Below are 20,701 nucleotides of genomic sequence, written 5' to 3' on the forward strand. Positions count from 1 at the left end.
CCACAATCCCAAGAAAGATCAAAATACTCAATCTGAAGATGAGGAAGTACAAGCTCCTGCATCTAAAGACTGCAAGAAAAATGGAAATTGGGCTCAGGCTAGGACAGAGCTCAAAAAAAGATTTTGAAAATAAGTGAGGGAGATGGAAGGAAAGTTGGGGGAAAAAAACGAGAGAGAGAAGCAGGGAAAACATGAAAAAGAAGTTAGCAGCTTAGTCAGAGATCCAAAAAAAAAAATGCTGAAGAAAATAATGTGTTGGGGGGCGGCTAGGTGGCACAGTAGATAGAGCACCAGCCCTGGAGTCAGGAGGACCCGGGTTCAAATTCAACCTCAGACACTTAATAACCTAGTTGTGTGGCCTTGGGTAAGCCACTTAACCCCCATTTGCCTTGCAAAAATCTAAAGAAAAAAATCCAAATTAGCCAGATGAAAAAAGAAATAAGAAAGCTCTCTGAGGAAAACAAATCCTTCAGATGTAGAATGGAACTGAGGGAAGCTGCTGACTTTATGAGAAATCAAGATACAATACTTCAAAACCAAAAGAACAATAAATTAGAAGAAAATGTGAAACATCTCATTGAAAAAACAATTGATCTGGAAAACAGATTCAGGAAAAGATAATTTTAAAATTATTGGGATACCTGCAAGTCATGATCAGGAAAAGAGCCTTGACATCATTTTTAAAGAATTCCTACAGGAAAATTACCCAGATATCCTAGAAGCAGAGAGCAAAATAGAAATTGAGAGAATCTACCCATCTCCCCCAGAAAGAGATTCAAAAAAAAAAAACCCCAGGAATATTATAGCCAAGTTCCAGAACTCCCAGGTCAAAGAGAAAATATTACAAGCAGCCAGGACACAATTCAAATACCATTGAGCTGCAGTCAGGATCACACAGGACTTAGCAGCAACTACATTAAGGGCTCACAGGGCTGCAAAAGAGCTCGGAATGCAATCAAGAATCGACTACCCAGCAAAACTGAATGTCCTCTTCCAGGGAAAAAGATGGACTTTCAATGAACCAGGAGAATTTCAGATGTTCCTGTTGAAATGGCCAGAGCTGAACAGCAAGTTTGATCTTCAAATACAGGACTCAGGTGAAGCATATGAGGGACTTAATGATGATGAACTACATGTATTCCTGCACAGAAAAATGATACTGATAACACTCAAAAGAAACTTCTCATTTAATAGAGCAGCTAAAAGGAACTTTTATAGATGAAACACAGGAGAGAGCTGAATTTGAAGATAAAAATATTGTAAAAATGGAGTCAATGACTAAAAGGGAAATGTAATGGGAGTAAGAAAAAGGAGAGGTAGAATAGGCTAAGATATTTCATATAATAAGATTTTTATTACAATGAGCTACTGAAATGATATGGAAGGGGGGGAAGGTGAAGGGGAATGAGGGAACCTTTGCTCTCATCAGAGGTGGCTAGGAGAGGAAACAGCATATATACTCAATAGGGTATAGACATCTGGAGTAAGGAGAAGGGGGATAGGGGAAGAGGAGGATGTGAGTGATGGAGGAGAGGGTGGATCATTGGGGAGAGTGGTCAGATATAACACATTTTCTTTTTTTACTTCTTGCAAGGGGCTGGGATTGGATGGCCTGTCTGGGACCACAGGGCTGGGTGGTTGCTGGGCCTAAGGGGTGGTATGTGGGCTCGGAACCTCTTGGCCCCAGAGCCAGTGATCTATCTGCTGTGCCACTCAGCTACCCTACAAACATTTAAGAAGAGGGATAGAGTGTAAGGAGAGAGAAAAATATAGTATATGGTAGTTGGCAAGTATGAATGGAGGGAGCTGGGATCAACAATGGCAACAGTGTAAAGATATGGAAGTAGCTTTTGTGATGGACTTATAAAGAATGTGATCCACCCAAGACAGAGCTGGAGGTGTTGGAACAGACTGAAACACATTTTTCTTCATCTTCTTCATCATCATCATCATCATCATCATCATCATCATCATCGGAGGGATTGCACAGTAAATGGGGTCAAATGGGTTTGGGTGGCTTGCCCAGGGCAATAAACATACCCTGGATGCCAGGATGGGGCTGGCTGCCCCTATCATCATCATCATTTTATTTGGGGGGGGGGGGGTTGTTTTTTGCAGGGCAATGGGGTTAGGGTGGCTTGCCCAGGGTCACACAGCTGGGTAACTGTAGGGTGTCTGGGTCCAGATTCAGGCTCGGGTGCTCTTAGCTCCAGGGCCAGTGCTCCATCCACTGCACCACCTGGCTGCCCCTATTATTATTTTTTAATTTTAATTTTTTTCCTCTTTCCTTTACTTTATTGTTCATGAGGGTCTATTATTTTTTGGGGGAGGGTTATTATGGTTACTCTTAAACAAGAATATTTTAGTAATGTATAAAAAAAATCATTTGTACAAAAATAAATAAGTAAATAAAGGGATTGAGGATTTTTCATCTGAATAAAGATTTCAAAGGAAACTGAACTTGTTCAAACACCAATGAAAACCTTACAGATTACATAATCAAGGCCAAACTTGGGGAAAATGGACTACTATGCTTAATCTCAAATACACTATAAGCAGTTTCATGATGAAAAATTAAATGTCAAAAAATTTATTGAGGTCAATGCCAAATACAAAAGACTAGTTTTGGATGGAGAGGACCTTGATATTCTCTCATATTTATTACCTGGGTGACTTCAAGCAAAACCCTTGCCCTTTTCTAAGCCTATTTCCTTATCTGTATGTAAGAAAACTGAACAAGACAGCTAAGATTCCTATCCACTTCACTTTTAAATCAAAGGACTGCAGATTTCCAACTAGGAAAGTTCAGAAGCCACTTAGTTCAAATCACTCATTTTTCAGATAAAGACAGTCAGATCCAGAAGCTTCCCAGAGCCATACAAGTAAAGCTATTAGAGATGGGATTTGAACCCATTCCATTGAACCCCACCTCAGTCCCCACCCCCACTGTATCTCCCAGCAATAAGTGACAATCAAGAGCAAAGACAGCATTCATAAACTTTCAGGATGGGGCTGCCCCTAGTCTAATCTTTTAAATTACATTCTTTAGCTAATTATTCCTTTTTTTGTACTTTGGTAACAAATGTTCAGATATGTTCAATTTCCTCTGAGAACTGCTTTAGCTGTGTTCCCAAAGTTTTAGAATCTTAGTTTCATTACTGTAATTTAATATTAACCAGTGTAATTTTTATTTACTTAAATTATTTAAATTAACATAAAAAAACCTGAGTCTAAGATAGGCCAGAAAAGCCACAAGAGAACATAGAATTACTAAGTCTAGGAAAGTCAAAAGCACCAAAGCTCAAAACAAACCAAGGGTGGCAAATGACAATAAACAAGTTTTAAAAGCTATCTTGCTCAGAGCAGACAGGGCAATTAAAACAAATGAAAGCTCTCAAATGCTCAACCCTTACTCTGGTCTGGGAAGAACTCAACAACATGGTTCACTGGCAGATGACCTTCAAGATCATCTCATTACACAGAAGAGAGTGTCCAGGTGTCCTTAATGAATTCAACGTCACAAGCATGACTGCTTGTCAATGACCATGTAGAACTAGATAGAAGACATGTGAGGACTAGGGAAATATGAAATATAGGGTCTTGAACTAGACTGATAACCATGACTTAATTCTAGCATATATAAAGGGACTATTGGTGAACACATACAAAAGGAAAAAATGATCAGAATCAAGAAAATGTTAGGCCAAACTAACTTCATTTCCTTTGTGATAAGGTACTTGTGACTGGTAAATCAAAGGAACCCTATAGGTAAAAGACTATAGGTTTAGAACTGGAAGGAGCCTCAGAAGTCCTCTTGTGCAACATTCTCATTATACTGGTGAGGAAACTGAATTTCAAACAGGTAAAAATTTATTCAATGTCACAGCTAATAATTAGGTAAACAATCCCCTGAGCTCTGCAGCTCCAGTCATCCTTCTACTCTAAGATGCTGAATTGCCTAGATTACAGCAAAGCAATTGACAAAGTCTTTCATCCCATTCTATAGGGCTAGTAGAAGTAGGCAGATGGGCCATTGATTAGATAATCAAATCCAAAGAATACTTATCAATACTAGTTTATCATTAAGTAATAGTTCAGGGCCAAATTGGATAAAGGCATGGAAGTATATGCTTCTCAAAATTGCAGAGAATACTAGAAGGGATGATTCTATAACACTATGACTTGTATGTCCTCTATGATTTCTCTCTCATCACATTGAACTTAGATTAATGTACGTTAGGGAAACAATGTAAAGACGAACAACAGAATGCCTTCTGTGGGGGTGGGGGGAGGGAAGCAAGAATGGGAGAAAAAATTGTAATACTCAAAATAAATAAAATCTTTCTAAAAGAAAAAGACCTCACAATTATGGCAGAATCTGAACCTAGCTCCCCCCTTGTACCATGATACCTCACATGTTTGATGATAGAGCCCAGAAACATATTAGGAATAAAATACTAGTATGAAAAAAATTTAATAGGAACAAATCTTTATACTTTCATTCAAAATAAAATACAATGGGGGCAACTGGATAGAGCACCAGCCTTGGGAGTCAGGAGTACCTGAGTTGTAATCCAACCTCAGACACTTAATTACCTAGCCGTGCAGCCTTGGGTAAGCCACTTAACCCCACTGCCTTGAAAAATATCTAAAAAAAAATAAAATAAAATACAAATTCACAAGTTCAAAATGGAGGATCTAGCAAGGATCAGCTTAACTGAAAAACACCAAGGATTTAATTGATTACCAGCTCAAAATGAACCAACTGTGAGGTAGAATAGTCAAAAAAAAAACCAAATATTGTCTATGCATGAAGAGACAAGGTACAGAAATAAGGAGAGCCACATCTCACCATTCTTTTGGTCTGTAGTCAGACTACATGTTAGGAAGTCTATTACTAAGCTAGACATCAAGAAGTCAAAAAGGCCTTAGGTTATCAAGATCTGTTGAAAGGTCTATGGATATGGAATGGAAGACTCCTAGGACATGTGAAAGTAGTCTTGAAGTAGTTCAAAAACAAGGATTAGAACTACCATCCATAAGTAGAAGAGCTGCCAAGAGGTGATAGTTCTCTTTGGTTATATTATAAATAGAGATTCTTTTCATAAAATGGGTTGAGCTAGTGATTATGTTCTGCTAGCCCAGAGAGCTAAATCAATTACAATAAAGAGGTAGACTTCAGTTTAATGCTAAAAAAAGTTTCCTAACAATTAGAAGGGTCTCATATATACATAAATACAGGCATACAGATACAAATACGTGCAGTCTTACAGCAAAGGCTAAATTATCACTTGTCAGGTAAGAAAGAAAGGCAATACTTATTCAAGTATAGGCTGGACTGAATGATCCTTCCAACCATGCATACTGAAATTCTTATGAACATATATTTCTAATTATATCAACAGGTCCAAAAAGTATCACTACAATCTAGAATAGTTTATGGATAATTATGAAAACTCCAAGTTATGGAACCAAAAGATACAGAAAAATTAGCAATACACTAAGCATATTAAAGTAGGAAAGGCTTTATTTCAATGACTGAATTCTCAATATGAATTGCAAGTATACATTAAGGCTAGTAAGGCAAGCAGACTCAAAGAGATTTTTAGCTTCCCCCTTATTATCAGTTGGCACACTCTCCTGTTGGTTTACTTACATGTTGTATTTCCTGCTGGCTGGCTCGGTAGTTTTTCTTGGTTAAATTGTCCACCAGGTAGCTGATTTGAGACAAGGCCAGCGAGAGCGAGTCAAGATTCATTGCTGGTTGGGGCGGAAGCAGGCGGCCGAGCCCGGCGCAAAATCACCATTATTCCCCTTTAGTCACCTCAGAGACAGGTTAATTCTTTCTTGTAATTAGCCTATATCTGATTTCTGTAAAATTTCTTCAGTTCTTCTTTACCAAGGATCTTCTTGTGTTCTGAAACATGGCACCTGAAAGAGATGTAAAATTCCAAATGATATTTAATTTTTTAGAAATAAAAGTAGCCCACAAAAAAAATCACTTTTTAAAAAAAATGAGAGCACATTTTACTTCCTGGTCATCTCCTCAAAAGCAAGCTACCAAACTGTTTCCCCAACCTCATTTCCAGTTCTAGTATCAAGATCAAATTACTGTTCCTAAATTTTTCCTTATAAGAGTACTATTTCCCCAGCCCTGTAAACTGTACTGACATCATGGTTGTATATGACATTCTATTAGACTAAGCTTCCTAAGAGTATTAAGGATTGCCTTATTGAAACTTTACATTTAGATGAGCAGAACCAGAAAAACACTGTACACCCAAAGCAACAACCTGATGGACTTGCTCACCCCTTCAGTGCAACAAGCAGGAACAATTATGAGCTACCTGCAATGGAGAATACCATCCCTGGATATCCAGAGAAAGAATTATGACTTTGAACAAAGACCAAAGACTATTATGGTCAAATTAGAAAAAAAAAAAGCGTATTATTATGTAATTTTACTATCTCATACTTTATTTTTCTTCCTTAAGGATATGATTTCTGTCATCATATTCAACTGAGATCAATGTATAACATGGAACCAATGAAAACACTTAACAGAATGCCTTCTGTGGGGGTTGGAGGGAAGGAAGATGGGGGGAAAATTGTAAAACTCAAACTCTTTCTTTAAAAAAAAAAAGAAACTTTACATTTCCCCTAAAAAAAAAATCACCTTTTCCCCCTTTATAGGTAGAATCCCACAGATAAAATTTAAACTCTGTAAAGAATGCTTTTCTTTGTATTTGTATCCTGTCCTTGACACTTAAGTGACATTTGAATTCATATACATAGATAAAAGGTACAAAGATGGGCTAAGTACAAGGAAAGAAAATAGAGATGAGACCAGATTAGCTTTTCTTTTCAAAACTTGACAAAAATTTAAATTTCTGAAAGTCACCAGAGCCTAATTTTACTAGCATTAAGTATTTCAGACTCAGCTGAGATAAGTAATTAGAAATAACATTGAACAATGATAATAATTCCAGTGTTCTACTAAATATCCCACTATTCACAAAGATTGTTTTCCTTTATGTTAAACAAGTAAACTCATTGTTGTTACAAAGTCACACATAAAAGGAAAATATAACAATCTCTTGGAAATTTTAGAAAACCAGAGACCCATTTATTTCACTTTTTCTTAAATCTCTTTTCAACCTTACAAAATTAATAGCTTACAAAGCAAAGAATACACAATTTAATTCACTTGGCTACCCAACATAGTTCTGGTTGTCATTTAATTCAAAGTTCTATGTAGAACAGCAAAATACCTATTTGAAAAGCAAGGCAGGGGGCGGCTGGGGGCAGAGAACTGGCCCTGGAGTCAGTAGTACTGGAGTTCAAATGCTGCCTCAGACACTATTTTTTCCTAATTTTTTTTTCTTTTAAATTTATTTTTATTAAAGATGTCATTTGAGTTTTACAATTTTCCCCCCATCTTCCATCCCTCCCCACCCCACCCCCCACAGAAAGCAATCTGTCAGTCTTTCCTTTGTTTCCATGTTGTACATTGATCCAAATTGAGTGTGATGAGAGAGAAATCATATCCTAAAGAAGAGACAAGAAGCCTAAGAAATAACAAGATCAGACAATAAGATATCTGTTTTTTTCTAAATTAAAGGGAATATTCCTTGAACTTTGTTCAAACTCCACATCTCCTTATCTGGCTACAGATGGCTTTCTCCTTTGCAGACAGCAAAGACAGCCCAAAATTGTTGCACGGATTGAATGAGCGAGTCCATCGAGGTTGATCATCACCCCCATGTTGCTGTTAAGGTGTACAGTGTTTTTCTGGTTCTGCTCATCTCACTCAGCATCAGTTCATGCAAATCCCTCCAGGTTTCTCTGAAATCCTGAACCTCCTGGTTTCTAATAGAACAGTAGTATTCCATGACAAACATATACCACAGTTTGCTAAGCCATTCCCCAATTGAAGGACATTTACTTGATTTCCAATTCTTTGCCACCACAAACAGGGCTGCTATAAATATTTTTGTACAAGTGATCTATCTTTTTTACTCTTTTTCATCATTTCTTCAGGATATAGACCCAGTAGTGGTATTGCTGGGTCAAAGGGTATGCTCATTTTTGTTGCCCTTTGGGCATAGTTCCAAATAGCTCTCCAGAAAGGTTGGATGAGTTCACAGCTCCACCAACAGTGTAATAGTGTCCCAGATATCCCACAACCCTTCCAACAATGATCATTATCCTTTCTGGTTACATTGGCCAATCTGAGAGGTGTGAGGTGGTACCTCAGAGATGCTTTAATTTGCATTTCTCTAATAATTAATGATTTAGAGCAATTTTTCATATGGCTATGTGCCTCAGACACTTAATGACCTAGCTATGTGACCTTGGGCAAGTCACTTAACCTTAACCATTGCCTTGCGAAAAAAAGAAAAGTGAAAAGCAAGGCAGGACCATTAGAATCACATTCCTTGGGGCATCTAGGTAGATAGAGCACCAGCCCTGGAGTCAGGAGGACCTGAGTTCAAATGTGACCACACAAATCTGATTTGTGTGACCTTGGGCAAGTCACTTTAACCCCATTGCCTTACAAAAACCAAAAAATAAAAATAAAAAAGAATCACATTCCTTCTGGCTATGTAGAAATAATTTAGTAAAATTACTGAGTAAAACAGTCAAAATGAAAGGAAGCTCATCAGTCTAATTCCAGAAACCAGAAAAATCACCAGAATTGCCCAAGTTCTAAGAGAATGCACTAGTCCCCATCCCTCTATTCCCCTGGAACTTGGCAATCTTTTGTTTTATACACTATTTTGCATAATTAACTCAAAGACTAAAAGGTAGAATCCAGTTTTAATAACTTTGCTAGAATTGGTCTTATTCAGTGTGAAATGAAAATGAAATAGAGGGCAGAACTTGCCTTTTAGACCTAGTTCTCTGTCACTAACTAGTTTAACCTTGAACAAGTCAATTCAACATTCTGGGCCTCAGTTTTCTTATCTGTAAGATGAGGAGTTGGAAGGGAGTAGATGGTTACTTTAAAAAAATCCCTTCAAACTAATTCTGAAGCAACCCAGAGTTTCATAATAGAAGCCTACAGTGATATTAGAAAGAGTACATTGTTCAGAACACAAAGCAAATGTTTGTTTACACAGGGTAAAGGGTGGAAATGGGGGGAGGGGGGAAGAGATATACAAGTCTATGTACAAAGCACTGCAGCCTTAGGGAATAAATACTCCTGCTGTGCTTCTAGTTCCCTCTTAACTGGAATACAATACGCTATCCTAATATAGAAATATCGTTATAATACAGACTATGCTCAGAAATTGGTTTTAGGTCCACTGTGAAACATCAAAAACATACATCTCTAGAAACATTATATATCGATTAAATTCTCAGAGCAATCCAAAGTCTGGATAGAGCATTATACCAGTAAAACTTTGTACCACACACTATGGGAAATTACACTTAGAATTTCATATCAAATTATTTAAAATAATTAGAAGCAATATATTTCAGATTCTTGAATTCACAAGGATATGAGTAGACAATGAAAGTGCACTGTAGTATGCTTTCTTTGTAAATTGTTACATCTATATGAAGATAAACTTATTTCAAATTAATGCATTTCTATTTTAGTACCTATATTGCCTAGAAGGGACTCTTTTTTAGAGCCATGAAATTTCAGCCTAATGACGCCTCAAGCTGCAAGTCAAAGCAAAGACTATGACAGACCAAAAGAAACTACCTGGTCAAGATTTCTGTAACAGTGTCCAACATTATTAAAATCAGATCCTACCCAGTCAAACCATCTTGCCATCTCTGACAAATTAAAAATGGTCACAGGTTCCCTGGGTCTCTCCAATTCCCCATCTCAATGCTCCTAACAAAACAATTCCCAGTCCAATTGCTTTGATAGTTTAACCACAGATAAGGAGTATTTTTAGAAAAGATTTTTTTTTAAATCACCAGTTCAAGATTTTGAATGCAATATTATTTTCTTAAGACATCCACTATACAGGTACAATTATTATATAGAAGAGCTAATTTTTAGCTATTATTCAATTTAATGAAAGGATGTATATTAAATACCTACAGTGTACAAAGGTATATTATACTGTAGAAATGCCAAGTTTCAATAACACAATCCCTACCCTAATGAAGCTTAGTCTGAAAGAATGACATATATAACCACAATTCATAAATGTATTAGAGTTGTTTCAAGTTGACTCGAGCCTTAACATGAATGAAAATTTTACTCATAAAGCAAAAGGGAAACACTGAAGATATTTCAACAGAATAACTACAAATTACATTTGGAAGATTAGTACAGTGGGAGTGTGAGGAACAAATTTAGATGGAGAAGAGGCAGGAGGACCTATTAAAAGCCTAGTACAATAAATAAGGAAGGATTAGGAATAGAAAAAAAGATGGACATTTATGGAGCTAACAGAATGAAAAGAAATAAGGTCCAGGTTGGTTATGAAAAGAATCACACCAAAATTCTAAACACAAGAAAATGAGTGAATGGTGTTGTCAGTAACAGAAATAGTAAGGTTAAAAGTATTAATGTATCATATTAAGGTTAAGCTGAAGCCAAAATTTTATCAATGATAAGTAAGCCACAAAAGTTATTGACATGGCAATGGAGAAAATATACAAGACCAAGGAAATAAAAAAGCCTCAAGATGAGAAGTAGATAAAGACAAGAGGAAAAAAACAAAAGGCAATGTAGCAGAAGGCAAGGAAGGAGAGAAAAGGAGACTGCTCAGAGAAGGGGATAATCAACAATGAAGACATTCCTTAGATTTTAAGGATCAGGAAATCACTGGTGCTGTCTACAATATGTTTCAGCATATTGTAGGGTCAGAGAAGCCAAACAGTAAACAAAAGTAGGTGGGCATGACACTAGTCAATCTGAGACAAGCTTTTCAAGAAGCCTCATCTATTTCTAAAGAGATTCCCTTACTCAGTCATCTAGTAAGTACAGGCATTAAAAAAATAATAAATAACCCTTTTAAGATACTGATCATTATCATTCAACAGGACATTATAGTTTTAGAACTGATTTGATATAGAACCACCTGAAAAACGTGTCTCCTACAACAAGAACACCCAAGTGTTATGGATCCTAAAATTTATATCATGTCAGATTAAGGAATATCAACACACTTTAACAAATTATTTTATTAAAGGAATAGTTGCAAACTGCATCTTAGACCTTCTCAACCTACACTTGTATGTACTCAAAAAAAAAATGGCTGTAACCTCTGAAAATGGAAGCTAGATGGCACACATTCTAGTCACTACCCATTTTGCTGGAAGTCAGAAAGACCTGGGGTCAAATCTGACCTCAGAGGCATACTAGCTCTGGGACCCTAGTCACCCTGTTGGCCTCAGTTTACTCATCTGTCTAATGAAAACTGAAGAAAATGACAAACCACTCCATTACCTTTTGCCAGGAAAACCCTAAATGAGGTCACATAAGGAATAAGACATGTCTGAAACTAGTCAAAACTCTGAAAACTATTTCCTTAATCAGAAGAAACAAACTACACTACTTAAAAGAACAGGTTTTGGTTGTATGTGTCAAATTGTCATAAATTTTTTCTGATAGAGAAAAACCTCAGGGATTATACATTATCATTAGAACAGGTATCAGTAAATTGTGTTTGCTCTCTTGGTCAGGTCAAAATCTAGCTGGCCTTAGTTTTATTTTAATTCTCTAACTACCCAGACCATCATATTCACATATCACCTTTAGTCTAAATGTCCAATTTTTTTCCTCATTTTTAATCACAAGTTTCGTAAGAGTACACAAAGTTCATAAAGCAAATTCCATGTGCTAAGAAGAAATTTACCATCCATAGAAATGGATTTCTCCTTCCTTCCCTCACTTTTGGAGCTGGGGTAGAAAAAGATCTAGGTTTTAAATCCTTTAAGTTTGGCCATAGGATCATCACTTTCAAGTTGAAAAGGACTATTTTATTAAAGACTGAAGCACAAGGTTGACTTGCCCAGGACCACTCAGCTGGAGGAAGACTCAAAGGTCAGAAGCCATATCCATTGTGCTATGCTATTTCATTTAGTCTAAAGTCCTAGTTTTTATGTATCCAAAAATGGAGGTGGGGGTAGGGGGAGGCACTCCAACAGGACAATTCCTAATGTCAATAAGCACAGAAAGTCAAAGATAAATATTTCAACTTAAAAAGAAAAATCATTTCCAATATCTCTCCCACCTCTCAATGTCTTAACCTTGTTCAGTAGGTAGACGGCCATTCTCCTTATTCCTGAAAACAAAAATATTAATCTGGTGTGTACCCACTCCACAAGGTCCATTCCTGCACAAGGTAAACCATCTCCTCACCCCATGAATTCCCGGAGCTCCCAATTTCTTCTAAGGGTCTCTTCTAGTCTTCTTAGCCATTTCTCTCATCTTTGCACTTAACACTTCATCTCCTGTGTCTTGAGGCAGCTTCACCAGCTGCTCCACGGCTGCAACATGCTAGCTCCTTCCTCATCACTGCCTTGAGTGCAGCTGTTCCACTTACAATTGCTGCCCCCTCTTCTTCCAGATTCAAATAATTCTTAATACTGACTCCTTTGAATATCATTTACTGATTTCCCCAAATGTAAATGGAGGCCACCCCAATCACTTTGCATTCAATTTTTATACATCCTTTATGTCTCCAACTTCCAACCTGCCCTAGCATCCTTAGTAGAATGGAAATCTCCTTGAAAGACAGTGTGAACACAGTTCACTTTTGAATTTGTATCACCAGCTTCTAACAATGCCTGATCTAGTATGTCTGTTAAGTGATCATTAAACCTTTCCATACACCATTTTCTTCAAAATGTTTCTTAGTCCATTCATTCATTCCCAATCACCACTAAAGTCTGATCTCATTTTAAAAAAGCACCAATAAATGAGCATTTTCTAAATACCAATAAATGAGCATTTTCTAAATACCAATCTGCCAAGATCAAAAATGAAAATAGTCCATCAATTGGTGAGATACACATTCAGATACAAAATAAATACAAAGTGGTGAGAAGAACACTTAAAATAGGATGATATTTGAGTTAAGCTTTGTAGGAACTACAATTGAACATAAGTAAAGTATTCCAGGCATGGGGGACAGACAGTGCCAAGAAAAAAAGAATACCATATACAAGAAATATCAAACAAGCTAGCTTATCCGGAACAGAGAGAAAGAGACAGAGAGAAACAGAGAGACAGAGAGAAAAAGAGAGAAAGTTTGAAGGAGGGGGGGAAGATTGAAGGGTGATATAAATGTGCAGTCAATCTGAAAAAGAGGCTAGAGGTCAGACTGTGACAGACTTTAAACACCAGGAAAGGGAGGGCTAGGTGGTGCAGTGGATAAAGCACAGGCCCTGGAGTCAGGAGGACCTGGGTTCAAATCCGACCTCAGACACTTAATAATTACCTAGCTGTGTGGCCTTGGGCAAGCCACTTAACCCCCATTGCCTTGAAAAATCTAAAAAAAAAAATAGTTATCATAACAGTCTAATTGTGACTTCAATTTTCTTTTTAGCACCTACATAAAACTTTTAGAAAACTCACTACAACCTTCAGTTTCCACTCCTTTGTTTTTCTTTTAAATGCAAACTGGCTATCAAAGTGGTTCTTATATTTAATTTTCCATTACTAATGGGGGATAACTATGAATAACTCAAACATGGTTGGCCAAAATAATTTATGTTCATGGGTCAACAGCACTAAATATCTTATATTTTTTTTCCAGTTGGGGGAAGGAGCTATAAAGATTAGACATGCTAAGTTGAAAGAATCTTAGTTCGAAAATTTAGAATTTGTCAGGAATATGCCATTAAAGTGAATAATCAAAGAATGGCTCTATAGCAAGGATTGCTTTGCTTGACTAATACAAAGCATTTTTTTTAAATTTCAAGTGTACTAACACCAAACTACATTATACAATTGGATGGAAAATTATTCACTCTACTGGTACTTTTTGACTCTCAAGATATTTTGCACAATCCATGGCAGGATGAGAGAGGTGACCAAGATGACCCAACTGGCCTCAGAGTTAAGACCTGAGGTTCAAGTTCTGCCTCATACCTATATGCTTAAGTGAGTCAACAAGTGAAATAACCTTTCAGTTGGGCAAAACAACTAAGATTAAAAGGTCAATCAGTGTACCTGCAAAAATAAATGAAATCAATTTTATTTAACTTAATAGATAAAATGCTCCCCCATACTTTAAAGGGGGGGGGCTATACTAGATGGTGCAGTGGATAGAGCTTCAGCACTGGAGTCAGAGGGACCTGAGTTAGTGAGCTGTGTGAGACCTTGAACAAATCACTTAACCCCAATGCCTTAAATTTTTTTAAAAAATAAAAAAAAACAAAAACAAAAAAAGAAATGAGAAAACCAGAAAGGTTAAGAAAGCCTGCCTCTAAGATTGGGGGGGCAGGGGGAGCAAAACAATTCTCAACACTAAGACCTCACTAAAGTAAGCAAATGGATATCTAAGCAGCATATTTTCCATCATTTAAGAATATATGTCAAACTATAGAGCATTCTTCAACAAAGTTAATTTTTAAAAAGTGATCAACCTAGAAATTCACCTAGAGACAAAGAAGCAGAGCAGAACAGTAGAAAAATAACACCTAGTCAGGAGTCTTGAATTAGAATTCATGCCAAGTAAACACTAGTAACATAACCTCAAAGAGGGCTTATCTGTTAAATTATTATATTACTCTTAATATTTTAATGCAATCCTTTCTCCCTTAAATAACTTTTCTACCTTAGCCTTTATCCTTTCTTAGGGCAGTCACAATTAAAATTCAGCATTAAATGCTCATACTCATCTAAGAGACTGCCTTTTCAGACATTAGCATGTTTGTGAACTTCTCTATCAAGTCAGGATTTGGGATAGAACTAGATCAGCAGCCAAGGTAGAATTCAAGAAAAATAATGACAGAGAATTCTCATTTTAAGAATGCACACAATGTCAATAACAGATAATTCTACTCTCCATGGTATATGGAAGGATTCACTGTGTGGTTAGCTGCATGTGTTACAATACCAGGCATTATGGTGCACAGTAACATAAGGTATCATCTTTAAAACTTGCTTTGGACACACAACAGTCCCATTTCACTATACTCCAAATGTTTTAGTTTAATGATAAATGATCTCTAGGCAAACTGCCTTATAATCAGCTTTTTTGACCATTCAACAACTCATTATAACTCAACTCCTATGTCACTGCTCCCACTTTTAATTTCCAGAGTCAGACTTTCAAAAAGTCATCAATAGGACGGCTAGGTGGCGTAGTGGATAAAGCACCAGAAGCACCAGCCCTGGAGTCAGTAGTACCTGGGTTCAAATCCGGTCTCAGACACTTAATAATTACCTAGCTGTGTGGCCTTGGGCAAGCCACTTAACCCCATTTGCCTTGCAAAAACCTTTAAAAAAAAATCAAACTTACACCTGCACAAAAGGAGGAAAAGAAGTCATTCAAAAACAGCTAATACTAAATCCTACTAGAAAACACCATCCTCACCAAAACAAAATACTATCCAATAAACAAACATTTCAACTCTTTGCAAGTCACCTGCCATCACAGAGTTTACCACTGGAAGTCACTATCTAGTGGGGGGGGGGGGGGAATAAGGTATCTACAGTCAGTTTGAAATGTTCACGGGAGGTAAGGTTACACATGATTACCAAGATGATTTAACTCCATCATTTTTATATTGTCTCTATAAGCATAGAAAAAGGAAGATACCCTATCTTCCACTAGGTCAACGAGAGGAGATATGAACTGTTATCAATACAATGGAGCCTAGATTGGTTCAACAGAAAAAAGCATAATTCAAGAACATAGAGAGAGAGCTGATTTCTGGTTTGAAAGAGACAAGGAAAGTTGTTTGAGGAAGTTGTATTTGAGCTGGTCCTTGAAAAAATCAAAAGCTTTCAACAGTTGGGCAGAACATGCTGGGGGAAAAGAACAATGTAAACAAGAATTCGGATCAGCCAGAATTTGGAGGAGTGTAAATGCAGGAGTTCTTAAACTCAGTTCATGAACTTTTTTTTAAATATTTCATTTCAATATAATTAGTTTCCTTTTTAATCCTATGTATTTTATCTAAAAACATTTATTCTGAGAAGGGGGTTCATAGACTTCACCAGACAGCCAAGTGACTCCAAAACACTCCCGAGCTAGAATCTGGGCTTATGAGCTAAGCAATAAAGAGCCCCTAGAAATTATCTAAGCAGGGGGCAGCTAGGTGGCACAGTGGATAGAGCACTGGCCCTGGTGTCAGGAGTCCCTGAGTTCAAATCTGACCTCAGACACTTAATTTACCTAGCTGTATGGCCTTGGGCAAGCCACTTAAACCCCCATTTGCCTTGCAAAAACCTAAAAAAAAAGAAAAGAAAAAATTATCTAAGCAGAAAAAGACAAGGACAAGAGTAACTAGGACTTAGTTTAATGAAACCAAAGCATTTGACCTCATTTTAATGAGATGCCAAAACAGTTAGCCCTTATCCAGACATGGAGCCTGATGCTTTAAATTATTGATCCACCCTAGGGTTCTCACCTTTACCTAGTCATTTCTATTTTCACCCACAATTTATGTTAGAGGAAACTGAGGCAAAGCTTAAGTGACTTGCCCAGGATTAATGAATTACTAAACCCCTGAGTCTAGTTTGAACTCAGGGCTTCCTGACTATGCATTGCACCATCTAGTTGTTCTTTTCTGTACAAGGACTAGTTAGAAGGCTTTTAGGATGGAGAAAGCAAGAGAAGTGGAAAGAACAATGAATGATGTCAGTTTTGGACAATACACTGGGAAGAAGGACCACAGCAACACCACTTCATACTGGACCATGACTACTGAACTCAGTGGAATGACTCTGGAAGAGTGATTTCTAAGGGTTTTGGGAAGCTCTGACTCCTTTAAACCCAGTTCACACCCAAGTCTAAACATCCTTGTGATGTCATTGGTTTTCTTCAAGAATGAAGGACAATGGGGTGGTTAGGCAGCATAATGGATAGAGCACTGGCCCTGGAGTCAGGAGGACCTGAGCTCAAATGGGGCCTCAAACAATAATTACCTAGCTGTGTGACACCTTGGGCAAGTTACTTAACCCCATTACCTTGCCAAAAAACAAAACAAAAAGAATGAAGGACAAACAACATCAGGCAGAACTAAAGCAGGATTAGGCAGAGGTTATCCTGAATAACCACTCTCCCTTTACAAATGAAGAAACTGTTCTAGAGTGAAAAGTCCTTAGGAGAGGGATAAGGTGAGAAATTAGCATTTCCAGAAAAAATGGCAAAGAGATCAATAGAGAAAACCTGGTGGAATCCAAATTGAAGTAAATTCTATATAATGAAAGGATACAATAGGTTGTCTACAAAAATCACATTATACTGGTTATGCTGAGATCCAGAACATTTCAAAGTCAAAATGCTCAGAGTTCTGATTACCAAAAAAAAAGACAAGTAGATGAAGGACATCCCACTGTCCAGATTATAGTGAGCATCCCATAGAGCAGGTCCAGCTTTATAAACCTCTGGGAGAAACATTCCATATGGACCATGAAGCATCTGGGCCCAGAATTAAAAAGATAAACAGGAATGCAATTGGGAAACTGCAAACAACTTCAAGGAGTCCAAATTTCTCCCATCTTTTTAATCAACAGTCTTTCAATGATGCTATACAATTCTATGACTTTAGATCACTAAGAATGATTCAAGTTACAGGTATGTGATGGAGATGGCAGCACATTAACAAAGAATCCTAGGGGAGCATTAAAGTAAATTGTAAAGGGTGTCACAGCATTGGCTTGGAAAGGAAAAGGTAGGTCAATCAAACACTAAGTCATGAAGCACTTTAGTGAGGTAGCAGACACTGTGCCAAGAGCTGGGGGTTCTGAGAAGCAAGAACTAAGGAATAATCAAGGGAAGCTCCAAGAGTGTCAAGGGAGCTCCAGGAAGACACCCCCCCCACCCCACCCCCAGCATATCAAGTCAGCCTGTCTTGAAGAATTTACCAGAGCAAGGGGACAAGAGTTACAATCTGAGAAGATGGAGGCGGGAAGAAGTTTTAATCTTCACTACAAAAGGAAGTACTGACATGGATAACTTCATGGATACATGTTCAGTAATAAAGGCTGAGAGCAATACAATTTAATACCAATCTGCTCCTAAGAAAATTATAGACTCTGGGGTGGAAATATTTTTCTGAGTGACACATTTATAAAGCAATGTAAAAGTCACAGGTGAATTAAGATTCCCCAAAAGTACCTAGGAAAAATTATTTTAAGTACAAAGTATCAATATAACCTATATAGAATAGTCACCTTTCACTGTAAAGTTTCCTATTGTCTCAGGTGCCAATATATATTAAAGATTACAGCAAATTTAAAAGCAGTTTAAAACCAAAAAGTTAGAATTAAGTAAACTTAAGGTGGCAAAGCATCTCAAAACTACCACCTGTTTATCTTGATCTAAAACCCACACCTCCTCTCTATTGGCATAAGCCTTTCAAAAACCTTTCTCCATACCACCTTCACATTACTAACTTACAACTAAATTAGTTGTCTGGGTGAGAAAATGTTTAGCTCTTTAATTTGAGGCCTCATAAATACATCTGTGCAAAATGGTGAACATGGCAGAACTAAAAACTGAGGCTAGATGGGTAAATTTCAGCTGGAGATAGATAATAAAACTTCCCTGCAATTTGTTATAGTTATAGATCCTCCGATCCATCTATGACCATCATTGATAGAACCCAGAAGTATTTACTCTAGTTTTAACCAGTAACTACACTACAACCAGTAACTTTAATATGGACACAACAGAACTAAGATTTCTGCTTTGCTTCAATTGTAGTAGCCTGTTAAAAAAAAATCCTTACAAGCCAACTTCATAAGACAAGGTTCAAAGATCAAGTTTAGCTTTATTTGGTTTTACTTTAAATTATGATGCACACATGAGAGTCTATACAAATGAAAATTTAGCTGATTTTAATGGCCTATCAGAAAAAAAATCACCTCTACCAATTTGCATGCTGATTCAAGATTTAAGCAGAAATAGCATTACTGGATTTTCTATCTTCAACTGAGATTGATGCAAGTTATCAGTAGGATGCCATTTTAAAGTTTTCCAAGCAAAAAATTCAGATTGGCTGGAGGACTTAGAACAGGATTAGGAATGGTAGTAAATGGAGAAATTTAGAATACCAGTATGTTAGTTAATGCGTTTGATAAGAAGATTCCTGAAAATCACGATTTGGTCTGTTATCATAAAGAAACCTACCAAGTTCCAGAAGTAAGTGTGCCATTTCAAAATGGCAGCCTATCACTTGTTTTCCAAAAGTGCAAATATTTTTAAATACTGTCTTAGGCATCTAAAAGAAGATGCCCGAAACGATGATGCTAGTAATTATGCCAAATAAATCACCGTTTGGGGAAGCATGCAACCAATTCCCTGATTTCCTTCCAGGTTCACGCCTTATCTAAATTCTGGGAGATCCCAAATTTTGCTAAGAGCGTAACTGAGCAAGGAGCCCCAGCACTCAGGGGCTGTGCGTGGAAAAGCACCCCAGGGCCCGGGGGCAGACGGGGCTGAAGGGTCCCTTCACCTACAGCAGGTCGTCCACAACGAGATGTGGCATTTTCGCAGTGTCAAAAAACCCGATCTGAGGCGATTTGGGGCGCCTTCCGGCCGGACGTCCCGCGGCTCCTCATCCCCGGGGCCCGGGCGCAGCCTCGTCCGGCTCCGGGGAGGCCCGAGGCCCGGCGGCCGCGCTCCGGGGTCGGATTCCTCGGGGAGCCCAGGCTGCGGGGTGCGAGGCCCCCCGAGTCCCCCGAGGGGGCCCTCGCTCGCGGGGAGCCGCCAGCGGGCGAGGCCTGCAGCGCCCGGGCCCCGGGGGCGGAGGCGGCGGCACGTGCGGCCCCCGGCCCGGGCCCGGCGCCCCCTCCCCCGCCCGCTCCCCTCCCCCCGCCCGCGGCGGCGTTCCGGAGCTGACGCGGCGGGCGCCTCGCCGGGCCCCGCTCCGGCCGGGCTCACCTCAGCGGCTCCGGGGGCGCTGGACGCGGGCGGGCTCCTGGCTCCCGGGCGGTCCCGCTCTCCGTCCCTGCTGCCCTGCGCTCGCTCGCTCCCCGCCGCTCGCTCCTCCTCCCGCTCGCTCGCTGCTCGCCGCTCGCTCACTCTCTCTCCCTCCCTCTCTCTTCTTCGGTTAACTCCGCTTGTTTCTCGACAAAATGGCGCCGGAGGTCGCGCGCTCACGTCGCGGCCTTTCCCCTCCCCGTTTCCATTTCACCATTCGCTGCCCGCAAGGGGCGGGAGGGCCCGGACCGGGACCAATCACGGCTCCAGACCTGGGACGGCTATCCAATCAGCGTCTCCGGACCGCGGATTTAAACCAATCACACGCCGTCACTCGAGGAAAGTAAGGAAGAGGCCCGGCTCTTTCTATCAACCACCAATCCAAACTAATCTTCCGCGGGCCTCGGCCAATGGCCGCTCACCCGTCCCTCGAGAGCCGGAGTCGGGCCGCTCGCGCCTGCGCTCGCGAAGCAGTCCAATGAGAGGCTACCTAGGCTTCCATTGGAGGCTTCTCGGACAGCCCGCCTGCTCTCGAAAGCTTCGACCAATAAGATCGCGGCGCTGCATCCCTGAGCAACAATAAATGAAGGGGGGGGGGGAGCGGGCGGGATAGGAGGAGGATAAAA

General features: G+C 39.0%; 1 protein-coding gene across 10 annotated transcripts in view; it reads right to left on the reverse strand.

Moving 5' to 3' along the window:
• Positions 1-20,228, reverse strand: part of CNOT1 (CCR4-NOT transcription complex subunit 1) — a 100,006-nt gene extending 79,778 nt beyond the window's left edge. For 9 of the 10 annotated variants that reach the window (XM_074199044.1, XM_074199049.1, XM_074199026.1 and 6 more), the window contains exons 1-2: positions 20,037-20,228; positions 5,657-5,931 (exon numbers count right to left, since the gene is read on the reverse strand). In XM_074199044.1, coding sequence (XP_074055145.1) covers positions 5,657-5,758 — 102 coding nt within the window. In that variant the 5' untranslated portion in view covers positions 5,759-5,931; positions 20,037-20,228. The remainder of the gene's footprint in view (positions 1-5,656; positions 5,932-20,036) is intronic. The other variant, XM_074199031.1, reaches the window with a different exon arrangement.
• Positions 20,229-20,701: the final 473 nt, after the last annotated feature.

This window comes from Macrotis lagotis, chromosome 1 (genome assembly GCF_037893015.1).
Source record: "Macrotis lagotis isolate mMagLag1 chromosome 1, bilby.v1.9.chrom.fasta, whole genome shotgun sequence".
Classification (NCBI taxonomy): Eukaryota; Metazoa; Chordata; class Mammalia; order Peramelemorphia; family Peramelidae; genus Macrotis; species Macrotis lagotis.